Here is a 14155-nt window from a genome sequence, read left to right on the forward strand (position 1 = left end):
TTGATATACATTTCTGATTATCAGAACCAATAATTAAAGACAATGATATCTCAGAAGATTCTGTTTGTCATGCAGTTTTTCTGTGAGAAAGCAATTATTGCATGGGGACTTTTTCAACCCAACTGAATCTGGATGGCATAGAGATGGGAAGTCATGAAAAGGGCATCTTCTCTTATACAGATTATTAGTGTGTGAGCTTTTCCAATTATGAGTTGATTTCATACACGATTCCTTTCAGGTGCCAGTTCACTATGGTTATTTTCCTTACAAAAAGCACTTCATGTCCACCAATTTCATAATGTAACAAACATGACAGCATTCCTCCTGAAAGGTAATAAAGACTTCTATGTGAATGTTTCTCAAGTGACTGGGCTTATAGTGATGAACAAAACAAGCTCCTTAGCAAAGAAAGTGTAGAATATGAAAGGGGTTGTCCCCTTCCCATTGTTTTCAATGACTTGGTTAGTGGCTCCTACTTGAGCGATCGAGATATCATATATCCGAGGGGCTCCAGTAACCCAATACAGATTGTATGCACCCCGAAACTAAGGATTTTCTTTTTGAAATAAGAGAGCAAAGATGGAAAGCGAAACCAGCTTTTGGAAGTACTTTTATTAATTTTTTCCTCCAATTACTTTAAAAACAGCTGCAATAATTAAAAATTCTGTCACCAGACCAAGACTATTTATTAGTCATACCTCTGTACTCTGACAAAGACTGGTATCAAAGTTGATAAGGTATTAGACATAAAACACAGGTTTATTATCCCCATTGGTGAGCCTAGGGAAGCCTGGAAACTGTTTGTACGTTTGCCTACTCAATTATCATTGTCAAGCCAAACATGGCAAAGCGGCAGAAACAGACAGGTACTCGAGCTAAGCCTAAGTTATTACATTTCGATAATGTCTTCAAATTATTTAACCCTTATATTATGATTATATTTCTGAATGCTGGTAACCGTAGTAGCGTGGCTTGGTTATCTATTATTCTCTTGTTAATCACAGTGGCACTTCAGTGTTGTGCCACTCATGTCTCCTCTGTCTGGTGTGTTGGAGATTAAAATGTAGTTGCATCTGTGTCCAATGGCGATCGATGGCCGCTCAGGGGGTCAGGCGTTTGGGATCACGGGGGAACATGGAGGTCTGGCGGACATTATGAAGACCCAAGTAGAGCATGCAGACTCTCTCAAGACCTGAGGGAAACAACTCACATATCAGCACTACAGTGCACTTACAATGAATAGATTTAGAGTACCTTGAACATACCTTTCATGCTGAGTATATTTACAATGAGTATATTTAGAATATATGTACAATGGATTTCTTATGGAGAGGGTATGGGCCAAGGTTTAGAGTTAGTATTTTATTTCTTACCAATGCCACCACCTCCATGTGGGGGAGCTCCGTATCGGAAGGAGTCAATATAGGACTTGATCTTCTCCAGGTCTGCAGCAACACAAATCATTGTAATATTTTATACTAGCATCACCACTTTACATATTAGCACCAGTGTATTCGTAACATAGTAATAATATATGCAGATTCTCTAGCAATCGCTTAAGAGAAGAAAATAAGCTTGAGTTACTGATTGACCAATATGGCTGCCCTGAATAACAATGCAGAGTTGTTTCATTACCAATGTTGTGGTGCATGGCCCTCTCAGTGAGCAGCTGGGCATCGTGGATCCTCTGGGCTCCAGAGAGGATCTCCTCTCCTCTCATGAACATGTCGTAGGAGTTGGAGTATTTCTGGGAGGAAACATCAGTCAAGTCAGTTACACCTCTGGTATAACACTGCCAATGTCCTGTCACAATGGTGTCGTGATCAACCTGTTGAAGTGTGGTGTGTGTATGTCTGTGTTTAGTGACTTGCATACTTTGTCATTGGGGTCAGGCATGGTGTAGAAGGGCCTCACTGCCAGGGGGTACTTGTCCAGCACGTAGAAGTCAGTGTCATACTAACAGAAAGGCGATAAAGAGGTGCGTTAGTCTGCTTTGGAAGCCTAAAATGCTCAGCACGTACCATCTAGAGTAACATAAAATCTGTTGACATCCCAAAGAAACTGAATGTAACATACTTTTTCTTTCACCAGACGACCAAGCAACTTCTCATTGGGAGTGCTATGAAAAAACGTTTTGAAAAAATTGTTATTTTCAGTAGAAAAACAGTCTTTATTTGCTCTTTACAGTTTAGTCATGAAGCAGACGCTCTTATCCAGAGCGACTTACAGGACCAATTACGGTTAAGTGCCTTGTTTAAGGGCAGGCACATTGTCAGATTCTTCACCTGGTCGGCTCTGGGATTCGAACCAGCAACCATTTGGTTACTGGCCCAATGCTCTTAGCCGCTGTGCTACTTGCCGACCCATTTTAATGTCTTATGTTGGACCTGCTACTGACCTGAGGTCCTCCTCGTCTCCCATCTCCACCCCGGCTTCCCGGAGCATGGCCACGCCTTCCGAGTACTCCAGCCTAAGAGTGGGCTCCAGGAACTTGAATGGCTCACTGGGGTACTGCTTCCCCACCGTCTGGATCTCTGTCTGGAACCTGGCCAACACACACACACCACATACAAAAAAGGTAATTCAGCAACTCTTGGAGGACAGTAGAAGTTGATAAGTGCCTCGATTGTTAAAAGGAAAACCTTCCCTTAAAACACACAGGCACACAAAACTGTGTCACTCAAATACTAATCTTGGTTAACCAAGAACTAAAGTCTTGCATAATTGGCCAGATACTGGATTAAGTTCTGGGTCCATACGTGTTAAGAGACGAGATCGAATGAGGATCGGAACTGGAACGAAGCACTCCACCCTCTCTCTTTGTAAATTACTGGCAAGTCTATGAGCCAAATGTCCCCTCCCCTTCCGAAATTCAAAAGATGCTAACACCTGCGAAATCGAGATTTGCCTAAAGCGCCGGAATGAAAGCTGCTCGTTATCTCACGCATCCCGTTGTATCATGACAGATCTACGGCACCATTTCTGTTTAAGTAGTATGTCCACGAGATTACCCAAATACCATCTGCTCCCTCATCACAGATGCAATGCCCTTTCATACCAGGAGATGGCGGTGGAGGCACGCATTTACTCAATATGGGGCTCATCCACTTGCTCAGTTACAGCCCTGAAATAGGCCCTCGAAAGTTTAAACCAGAATAACTAACTTTATTCGCAAACATGGGTTCAAAGTGAATCCCAGCTTACTTGTCTCGGAGTCCTTTAAAGATCTGAACCATGGTGTCGGTGATGGACTCGATCACTTCGTGGTAGTGGTAGTTGAACGCCAACTCAATATCCAGGCCCACGAACTCTGTCAGATGACGGTGGGTGTTGGAGTCTTCTGCTCTGAACACTGGAACGGAGAACATCTTCAGTTAGTATCAGCGACGTCGTATTTCAGTGTGAAGATTAGATCCATCAATCCAGAGATAAACTAGAGGCACCCTATTCCCTTTATATTGCACTACATTTGACCAGGGAATAGGGCACCATTTGGGACACATGTGTAAGGGCTATTTGTGACATGTGAGACTGCAGGGGGGGGGGTCAATACTCCTCTGGTTACATGTGGATCCGGCCAGGTGCTAGCCGTGTTGACCTACCTCACAAAGAGACATTGTGCGACCAAGCACAAGTCAGTCAGATACATTATGTTTCCTATTGCTCAACGTGAGCCCTATCACAACACCGTCTATGTGTAGAAATGCGTTGTGTTTGCAGTTATCTGCCCAGGTTTAATATTGTGTAAGCCACTGTTTGTTTGTTTGTTGACTACATAACTAGAGTGACTGATGTATTCAACCAAATAGTCCAAATTAATTCCCATTATTGGATACAGGGGAGATAGGTGAACGGCTAAGAGATGTGGTATTATATATAGATTAATATTATTATATATTTTTTTTAAACTTTATCCAGACAGTTGGAAACAAAGGGGGAGACAGACCAGAGGGAACACCATAAGTAAGGGTGGACACAGGGATTGAAACCCGGTCTCCGGTGGCGAGTAGCGTACACGTGCCTGACTAGTAGCATTCCCGCTAGACCATTGGTTCTTCACAAGGTGCAGCTTGCCTTACCTGGTCCCACACAGAACACCTTGTCAAAGTCAGCACAGATACACATCTGCTTGTAGAGCTGGGGAGACTGGGCCAGGTAGGCGCTGGTTTTGAAGTAGGACACAGTGAAGACGTTCGCCCCGCCCTCACTGGCAGCTAGAGAGGAGAAAGATACCTTTTAGTCAACTGTCCCAGGAGAGAAGCAACACATGGCACAAAAATCATCTGTCTGTAGTGAACAGCCTTTTTTCAAGTCGTCTATGTGATGACACCATTTCCTAACAGCGCCATTAGCTTATTTACGCACTTGTTAGACGTTCCTGTCATATAGTAGATTGTCTGATGTGTTTTCCTTAACAGAAGGGTGAACATTTTGTACAGGGTACATGTGATGGGTGTTGGCAGAGGTGAATGCGGTTTTTAGATTATAGTGCACATTGTTGATCCGCAGCTGCTCTCACCAAAAAGGCGGCAATTTTAAATGCGTCAATGCCAGGCTGCGTTGAATGCCATTGGCTCCTACCGAAGATGAGGAAGTGAAAGCAACACTTCTTTCACCACAGCTCAGTAAAAAAAAAAAAAAAAATAGCACATTTGGGGTTGTGGTAGCAAGTACTGTAGTAAACAACACTGTTGTGTTACACATTTCTATGGCTACAAAACGTGACACATGGTCACACATTGTCTATGTACTCACGCTTGTGAAGTGCAATTGAGTCAGCTCATCAAAGAGCACAAATGACCAGATAGTCAAGAGTTGAGCATGCACTGCTTTATGAGCTCAGTGCTGGTACCTGATATGATTTTGGGGGTCTGGATCTCCACAAAGCCCTTGTTGGTCAGGGTGTCTCTAAAGAGCTGGCACACTCCGGATTGCAGGCGGAAGATGGCCTGGCTGGTCGTTGTCTACCAGAGGAGAAACAAGCAGAAACACACACAAAAACAAAAGTACAGTCAATTAAAATCAACTTGTATTTCCTGAGGGAGAACTTCATGTGTGGTGACGGATTGCGACACAAGACACAACATAAAACATGTACAGTATAAAGAACTGGAAGTATTCTATGCAATCGCAGGCGATATAAATATACAGTACCAGTCAAATGTTGTTTGGACACACCTACTCATTAAAGGGTTTTTCTTATTTTTTTTACATTGTAGAATAAAAGTAAAGACATCAAAACTATGAAATAACACAGATGGAATGTAACCAAAAGGGTGTTAAACAAATCAAAATATATTTGAGATTCTTTAAAGTAGCCACCATTTGCATTGATGACAGCTTTGCACACTCGCAACCAGCTTCACCTGGAATGCTTTTTCAAGTAAAGCCCACATATGCTGAGCACTTGGCTGCTTTTCCTTCACTCTGCGGTCCAACTCATCCCAAACCATCTCAATTGGGTTGAGGTTCGGGTGATTGTGGAGGCCAAGTTATCTGATGCAGCACTCCATTCCTCTCTTTCTTGGTCAAATAGCCCTTACACAGTCTGGAGTTGTGTTTTGGGTCATTGTCCTGTTTTAAAACAAATGATAGTGGGACTAAGCGCAAAACAGATGGAATGGCGTATCGCTGCAGAATGCTGTGGTAGCCATGCTGGTTAAGTGGGCCTTGAATTCTAAATAAATCACAGACCGTGTCACCAGCAAAGCACGCCCACACAATCACACCTCTTCCTCCATGCTTCACGGTGGGAACCACACATGCGGAGATCATCCGTTCACCTACTCTGCGTCTCACAAAGATACAGCAGTTGGAACCAAAAATCTCAAATTTGGTCTCATCAGACTAAAGGAAAGATTTTCACCGGTCTAATGTCCATTGCTCGTGTCTCTTGGCCCAAGCAAGTCTCTTCTTCTTATTGTTGTCCTTTAGTAGTGTTTTCCATGCAGCAATTCGACCATGAAGGCCTGATTCACGCAGTCTCCTCTGAACAGTTGATGTTGAGATGTGTCTGTTACTTTAACTCTGAAGCATTTATTTGGGCTGCAATTTCTGAGGCTGGTGACTCTAATGACCTTATCCTCTGCAGCAGAGGTAACTCTGGGTCTTCCTTTCCTGTGGCGGTCCTCATGAGACAGTTTCATCATAGAGCTTGATGGTTTTTGCGACTGCACTTTTTTTCCCGATCGACTGACATATTTTAAAGTAATGATGACCTGTCGTTTTTCTTTGCTTATTTGAGCTGTTCTTGACATAATATGGCCTTGGTCTTTTACCAAATAGGGCTATCTTCTGTATACCACCCCTACCTTGTCACAAACCCAAATGTTTGGTTCAAATGCATGGTTGGTTCAAATTGAAAGAAATTCCAAAAATTAACTTAAGGCACACCTGTTAATTGAAATGCATTCCAGGTGACTACCTCATGAAGCTGGTTGAGAAAATGCCAAGAGTGTGCAAACAAAGGGTGGCTACTTTAAAGAATCAAAAATATATTTTGATATATTTTGAAATGTCAGATCAATAGCAGATAGAATGATTGATTTCAGCTTTTATTCCTTTAATCACATTCCCAGTGGGTCAGAAGTTTACATACACTTAGAATTTGGTGGCATTGCCTTTAAATTGTTTAACTTGGGTCAAACGTTTCCGGTAGCCTTCCACAAGCATCCCACAATAAGTTGGGTGAATTTGGCCCATCCCTCCTGACAGAGCTGGTGTAACTGAGTCAGGTTTGAGTCCTCCTTGCTCGTTCACACATTTTCTATAGGATTGAGGTCAGGGCTTTGTGATGCCCACTCCAATACCTTGACTTTGTTGTCCTTTTTGCCATTTTGCCACAACTTTGGAAGTGTGCTTAGGGTCATTGTACATTTTTGTTTCATCAGACCAGCGGACATTTCTCCAAAAAAGTATGATATTTGATCCCCATGTTTTTGATCCCCATCTTTTGATTTTTCCATGATGTCAAACAAAGAGGCACTGAGTTTAAAGGTTGGCCTTGAAATACATCCACAGGTACAACTCCAATTGACTCAAATGATAGTTAGCCTATAAGAAGCTTCTAAATCCATTAAATAATTTCAGGAATTTTCCAAGCTGTTTAAAGGCACAGCCAACGTATACCATGACTACACCGCTCACGTCGCTAGCGTAAGCATTGCAAAATAAATTTAGGAATATATGTTATTCATGTATTGCCCCCACACTGCTCGTGCGCGCCAACGAGCGTCTGCGTTGCCACGGGCTAAAACAGTCGTTCCTATTTCTGACGCATATCACTCCGCAAGTCCTGCCTCTTTCATCTCCTCATTGGTTTATAGAAGCAGGTACCCACGTGCCATTGAAAGACAAACTGTTTTGCCGGTTGTCGTGGTAATACTATGAAAGTGTAGATGCCAATCACCATATAAGTTCAAAGATGAAAAAGCCTGGAAGGAGGAGAGATGACTAGAAACGATTGGTTGACCATTTTATGTGACCATTTTATGTGTGGATTAATTGTCAGAGTAGAAGACCTTGTGCATTTCAGATAAAATAACAACTCAATGTTTATATCAGTGGACAAATTAGCTTGCAACAGCAAGCTAGCTAAATTGGACAAATTAGATAGCAAGTGCAAACTAACTAGCTAAATTGCCATACATGTTTAATGTTTTTCGACCTGTCCCCAAATTAATGTCATTGGTTCAGAGTTTGACTTGATATTTTAACCTGCGTGTCGTGATCGCGTTTGGTGTAGGGGGACAATATACCGTTATGCACAATTGCGCACAGACAGTTTGGGTTCCGTGTTAGTGTTTGTAAACTTCTGACCCACTGGAATTGTGATAGAGTGAATAAGTTAAATAAATCTGTCTGTAAACAATTGTTGGACAAATTACTTGTGTCTAGAAAAGTAGATGTCCTAACCGACACCAGTCTCAACATTAACAGTGAAGAGGCGACTCCAGGATGCTGGCCTTCTAGGCAAAGTTCCTCTGTCCAGTGTCTGTGTTCTTTTGCCCATCTTAATCTTTTCTTTTTATTGGCCAGTGTGATATGGCTTTTTCTTTGCAAATCTGCCTAGAAAGCCAGCATCCCGGAGTCGCTTCTTCACTGTTGACGTTGAGACTGGTGTTTTGCAGGTACTATTTAATGAAGCTGCCAGTTGAGGACTTGTGAGGCGTCTGTTTCTCAAACTAGACACTTGAATGTACTTGTCCTCTTGCTCAGTTGTGCACCAGGGCCACCCACTCCTCTTTATATTCTGGTTTGAGCCAGTTTGCGTTGTTCTGTGAAGGGAGTAGTACACAGCGTTGTACGAGACTTCAGTTTCTTGGCAATTTCTCGCATGGAATAGCCTTCATTTCTCAGAACAAGAATCTGACGAAACTGATGAGTTTCAGGAGAAAGTTATTTGTTTCTAGCCATTTTGAGCCTGTAATCAAACCCCAAAATGTTGATGCTCCAGATACTCAACTAAAGAAGGCCAGTTTTATTGCTGCTTTAAATCAGAACAACAGTTTATCTGTGCAAACATAATTGCGAAAGGGTTTTCGGATGATCAATTAGCCTTCTAAAAACAAGGAGATTTCTAAGTGACCCCAAATGTTTAACCGGTAATGTACATAAATACAATAAAGAAAAACTGAGCAATTTGATGTTGGCACAAAACTAGAAGGTCCCCCCCCACACACACACTTCATTTTTCAAAAGGTTGCAAATCAATGGAACACTGGTTTTAAACTTTGAAGTTTCAAAGTGGGATGCAGTCGTTGCAGCTTCTATGATATGAAGACTGACGTACAGCATATAGAAAAGGTTCCTCTGAAAAAAACGTGTGGAGTAGATAATGACCCACACAGAGATATTACGCGATGCCAAAAAAAACAAAAAGAGTGAACAGACAACACTGCTTGCGTCACATCTTGCCTTGTACAGTCTCGACACCTTTCATTTCATAAGAGGGAGTGGAGACAGGGTGCAATTCACATTAATCTAAGCCTTTAGAAAATAAACATGAGATAGAGCTCTGTCATATTTTCAAAACCGAACATTGGCAATTCATTCTAGTTGTATACAGAGGTCAACTTAGTGGTGTAGAAAATAACCCAGTCATCAAAATGACTCGTGATGAGGCACGTCAATAAGCTGGGTATTACACATAACGTCTGGGAACGAGCAGAGGAACAGCCAAAATCCCCAAACCCTTTGACTGTAAGGCTACTAAGAGCCAATAGGAGTGTTCTTCTCACTTAGTTCTCAGTTGATCAGATTACTAATTTCCTAATATGACTGGTGTTATTACTGAGGATTTATTCAAACAGTTCTATCTGGTTTCATCTCTGGTTTTAGTCATCTACACAAAGAGTTTAATTACAAAAAGCTCTGAGCGTCCTGATTGAACACTGAAAGCTGAAGGCTCACATTTCTATCTTCTAAACATTCCCAAATGCCTGAACGGGAGTTTTCACGGGAGTTTTCGGACTCTCTCATTGTCAGAGAATGAATCTGCAGACAATGACTCTGGTCCAGTCTGGCCCCAGTTGAAATGGTAAATTGATATGTAGCCTGTAGTTGACTGTGGTTGGAAAATAACTCCTGCTCTGATGAATAACTGCCACTTCTGGATAACACTAGATAAAACTGCTAAGCAGATACCTAGTGAGCAAACCAAACTGACATGAAAGCCTGGTTAGATAAGGACTTATACAAATAAGTTACATAATTCCTGTGCAAAATAAACACTTCTCTCTATTGTGAGGAGGGGTCCGTTATCTTTCTATGTCCTCACACCAGGGCGTGAGGTATAAAAGAGAGTGAGAGCGAAATAACTCAGTGCGTCACTCTCGTTGACATGCAAGCTCTCAAAACAATCGTGCCTAACAGCCCATGCCTTGTGGTTTTGGTCACACGCCACCACCGCCACTCATATTGTGCCTAACGGATAGTTCCGTATTTCCCTAGAGAGCATCAACCACTTATTTTCAACAAAATGGCTGGCCTGTACACTGTGGAAAAAAGGGGAAGTTATTTGTGAAATAAACCTTTTATTTTCACTGAAACGGTTCTTGGTTGGTAGGTGCCTTTTCATTATGGTTGCCCTTTATTGTTGACTGGGGTTAGGGATAGGGGTCGGTCTGTGTGAAACCCTGTTTATGGGTTTACCCTTCATTTAAGTGTGGTTGTGATAACAGGCCCAAGTCCTCAAGCTCAAAGAGATATTTTGTAGAAACAGGTGTTGTGACAAAGCCAGGGTGAGTCGAGCGGTATAGGGCTGTTTTCCTGCTGCCACATCACTAGTGTGGGTACGCCTCAGAACAGAACAATGAGGCCTCTAGCAGAGTCTGGTTTAGCACCCCTCTCCTAAAACCTCTGAACCCATGCACAGTTCTATACTCCACTCTACCAGCAGGCTAACTCACGGGCCTGCAAAGTGGGATACATACCACGATGCGGCCATTTTACATCTCATCATCACAATATTTTGTTGCTACAAATTTCAAACCCAATTTGAATCTAGAATAACTCATTATATGTCTTTGGAAAGAATGTAACACTGGTTGAAGTGTGATAGAACTTACCCTGAGATCAATGACTCGGTTGTCCAGTCTGGTGTCCTGGTTGACCGTCGCTCTTCCATCCTGAGTAAACGCATAATGCCAACATCATTTGACCACATTACAAAACATTTAAAAGTATTAAACACATCTGAAGTATATGGGAACAAACTATTGGACATGTGTGAAAACACAGTAGGACATTGAAATATAATGTGCGACATGATCTATGTGTTCTAATGTTTGTTTATTTCCCCCCCTGGAAATTAATTACTATCCTGTTGTATTTTTAAACCTTATTAACCTGTTTTTCTTTTATTTAAATAAACTCATACAACCAATTTACAATCCAATAAAGCAGTAAAAGAGCACCGAAGCTCCTAAAATGTTACATCACAGGTTGTCAGGCTTTACTGGAGCTTCCGTGGCGTTAAAACAAGCTGTGAACAAGCTCCACACATCCAGCTCATATTGAATCAGAACATGAAGACGGAGACACAGACCGAGCCCAGTCCAGAGCCTCCTCCCCAACGGTAGTTCCTGTAACTGACAGACAGAGAGACTTCCCCAAAGACAAAAACCTTAAGACACAACTGCTGTTGGGGTTGGCTTACTGCATAAACACTGACACACTTCAGCTGTCTCTGAATTACACTGGAGAGTAGACCCTTAATACAGATACGGACTGACAACATGGCTCCCGAGTGGCGCAGCGGTCTACAGCACTGACTCTCAGTGCTAGAGGCGTCACTACAGACCTTGGTTCGATTCCACGCTGTATCACAACCGCACGTGATTGGGAGTCCCATAGAGTAGCGCACAATTGGCCCAGCGCCATCCGGGTAAGGGTTTGAACGGGGTAGGCCGTCATTATAAATAAGAATTTGTTCTTAACTGACTTGCCTAATTAAATAAAGGTTCAATCAAATAAATGCCAGTATAGAACCAATACTATTCAAAAACAACAGCGGAAGGCCTTGAGGGCGTGTACATATTTTTCACCAAGCATCAGGATGCAGGAAGTTCTCTGGATGAAATTAGTTTGACCTTTGATCAGCTAAGAAGAGCTGCCTGCACGAGGCCCAAGAGCCCTGGCCCTCATTCTCACCTCATCCCCCTCTCCTTCCGGCCTCACGCAATCCTCCAGTTGCAGGGGCAGACGAGGCTCGGCCTGGCTGACGACAAAAATCTGAAACAGGAAAAGAAGGTGAGATTTTTCTTTCGAAGGGAGACATTGGTTCAACTAGATTCACAGTTAGAAAGTTGCTCTAAACTCACAGTACTTTCCAGGTTCAACTGCTAGGCGGAACGGAAAGTACCACAATTCCAAAAAGAAAAAGCAGTCAAGAGAAGTCGTAGACTGATCTCTTTGAACTAGTAGCTCCTCTGATTCACGGCTGTCCTCCCTCCGTGTGCATGTCTGTCGGTCTGTTTGTCTGTGGTGTGGTCAGACAGAGCAGAAGACAGACCTACCCTCTCAATGTGCAACTCCACATCCTGCTGAGAGCAGCTCTCGATCGTCTGCTCCACCTTCTTCACCACCGCCTCCACGTCCACAATGCTCTCCTTGTTGATGCTGCAGACGGGGGGGGTGTAAAAGAGGCACAGCCCTTATCAGTCTACACAGATCAATTGAAGTCAGACGAGTGGGAGTCAGAGCAGTTGGTATACACGATATAAAGAAACAAAATACAAAAATGATGGCTACATAAATTCACCTGATGCTACTCTTCCTGAGGCAAAATGTCACAGGATAATGTTGCTTTGATCCACGGTTACCGTGGTGTCAGACATTCTTATACTCTTTTCATTTAATCATCCGATTGCGACAACGTGCAAACACCAAACATCACAGCTATGAACTACAGTAAAACACCGTTGGCCACACAACTATAAGACTGAGGTTAAACAACCCTCTGAAAGACATGCTGAGTGACTACCAGAGCAGGCCACTGCTATCCTATCCCACTGTTCCCAGGAACCCCCAGGAGAGCCTCATAGAAATATGAAGAACTGTCAATACCAACTGTCACATAGCACGGGGCCAAATGGAGCAAGCCCGGTGTGATCCTTCACCTCTTCTCATTAAAAAGCAGTAATGAGAGACAGGAGCGTTGTGAATGGTGAACCCAGTCAGTCCACTGCAGCTGCCTCGGTCAGACGTTTCACACTATGGGGGGGGGGGAGATCAGCTAGACAAATAAAAAGCCCACATTAATAAGCTCCTCCCTCTAACACCTGGCCAGCCTGCCCAGGGACAATGAACACTGGCCATCAACTAATATGAGTAAGTCATACAAGTAAGTATTTTGATTACCTAGACTAGTGTCATGTACAAGTACACCCCATGGACATCAAGATGACTCACACCACAGGAGATCCTATGGTCTGTTCTGGCTCAGACAAGGCAACTGACCGGGCTGTGTCTTATATAAAGATATGTGAAATCGATTGTGTAATATTATGTTCTAGTAAGAGAAAGTTAACCAAGATACTTTGGTGCAGAGGATACCCTAACCCTAATTTAACTCGGCATGAGGAAGTGGAAATACTATACGTGACACAAGCATTACACGCTCTTCCCTATAGGTCACCACTGGCCTGGCTTAACCTCTTGATGATTACGAAAGGACCCATGTGACCCAGAAGCTTACTCAGCTTCCCCAGAATTCAATCAACATAGAACATGTCCAACAGCTAGAGTTCATTAACCGTTTAAGGCCAATAGTTGTGATTATTTTATTTTTTTAATAGCTGGGAAAAGTACAATATGCATTGTGTGGATTGAAAAGATTGGGGAGCAGGATGTTTAGATATCTGCGGAAGCTGCAGGCCTCAACCCGATCTGTATCTCAAATGGCACCCTATTCCCTATGGGCTCTGGTCAAAAGTAGTGCACTTTATAGGGAATAGGGTGACATTTGGGACACAACCCGACTATACATTTGTCTTGAGTGTGTTTTGATGTAAGCTGGTTCATGACAGACGTTTCATCATGGATTTGGTGGTTGTGTGCAATAACTGCAATACAATAAAGTGCTGAATCAAAACACCTATTTACACAAGCAAAGTAAAAACAAAAATTATTTTGGAGCAATCGAGCCACAGGATTTAAAAAAAAATACATGATCTGATAGTCTCGATCGAGCCAAATTGTGAGGAAGGGTGTTTGAAGGTACAGGTGAATGAGTGGTAGCAATGTAGAGCACAAACAGGGACCATTATTGTCCTTAAACTAGAAAGAAAAAATGCAATAGGAACTAAACAGGCAGAAACTACGAGGGGCCTACCTGAATTTGTCTAATAACAAATGATTGAAAACAAAACCAGTTGCAAAACGTTTTGCTACAGCGCACACCAGCTCTGAAGCAACCTCCTGATTGTATCACAGACACGGGGATTGAGAGGAAACAGTGAGCGGTCAAACCACTGACACAACTTACAAGGTCAGAGGGTCCTGTCAATGAGGTGAATGTTTTGACCATGTGACCTTGGCCTAGATAACATGTGTTGCCTTTACTACTGGAGACACTGTCATTTTTAGAGACATGTTATTGACACGGAAGCACTACTGTAGCTAGCAATAAAGTGTAGGAGCAATTGCTAACTAA

At 42.7% G+C, this 14155-nt stretch overlaps 1 protein-coding gene across 1 annotated transcript in view; it reads right to left on the reverse strand.

Annotated features, from left to right (window-relative positions):
- Nucleotides 1-593: 593 nt before the first annotated feature.
- The window catches only part of LOC118367151 (aspartate--tRNA ligase, cytoplasmic-like), a 32411-nt gene continuing 18849 nt past the window's right edge, over nt 594-14155 (reverse strand). The window contains exons 7-18 of the mRNA XM_035750244.2: nt 12018-12120; nt 11653-11733; nt 10569-10628; nt 4853-4964; nt 4080-4214; nt 3205-3352; nt 2399-2545; nt 2077-2119; nt 1876-1956; nt 1636-1747; nt 1374-1445; nt 594-1192 (exon numbers count right to left, since the gene is read on the reverse strand). Of these exons, the coding sequence (XP_035606137.1) occupies nt 1101-1192; nt 1374-1445; nt 1636-1747; nt 1876-1956; nt 2077-2119; nt 2399-2545; nt 3205-3352; nt 4080-4214; nt 4853-4964; nt 10569-10628; nt 11653-11733; nt 12018-12120 (1186 nt within the window). The 3' untranslated portion in view covers nt 594-1100. The remainder of the gene's footprint in view (nt 1193-1373; nt 1446-1635; nt 1748-1875; nt 1957-2076; nt 2120-2398; nt 2546-3204; nt 3353-4079; nt 4215-4852; nt 4965-10568; nt 10629-11652; nt 11734-12017; nt 12121-14155) is intronic.

Source organism: Oncorhynchus keta, chromosome 34, assembly GCF_023373465.1.
Source record: "Oncorhynchus keta strain PuntledgeMale-10-30-2019 chromosome 34, Oket_V2, whole genome shotgun sequence".
Lineage (NCBI taxonomy): Eukaryota > Metazoa > Chordata > Actinopteri > Salmoniformes > Salmonidae > Oncorhynchus > Oncorhynchus keta.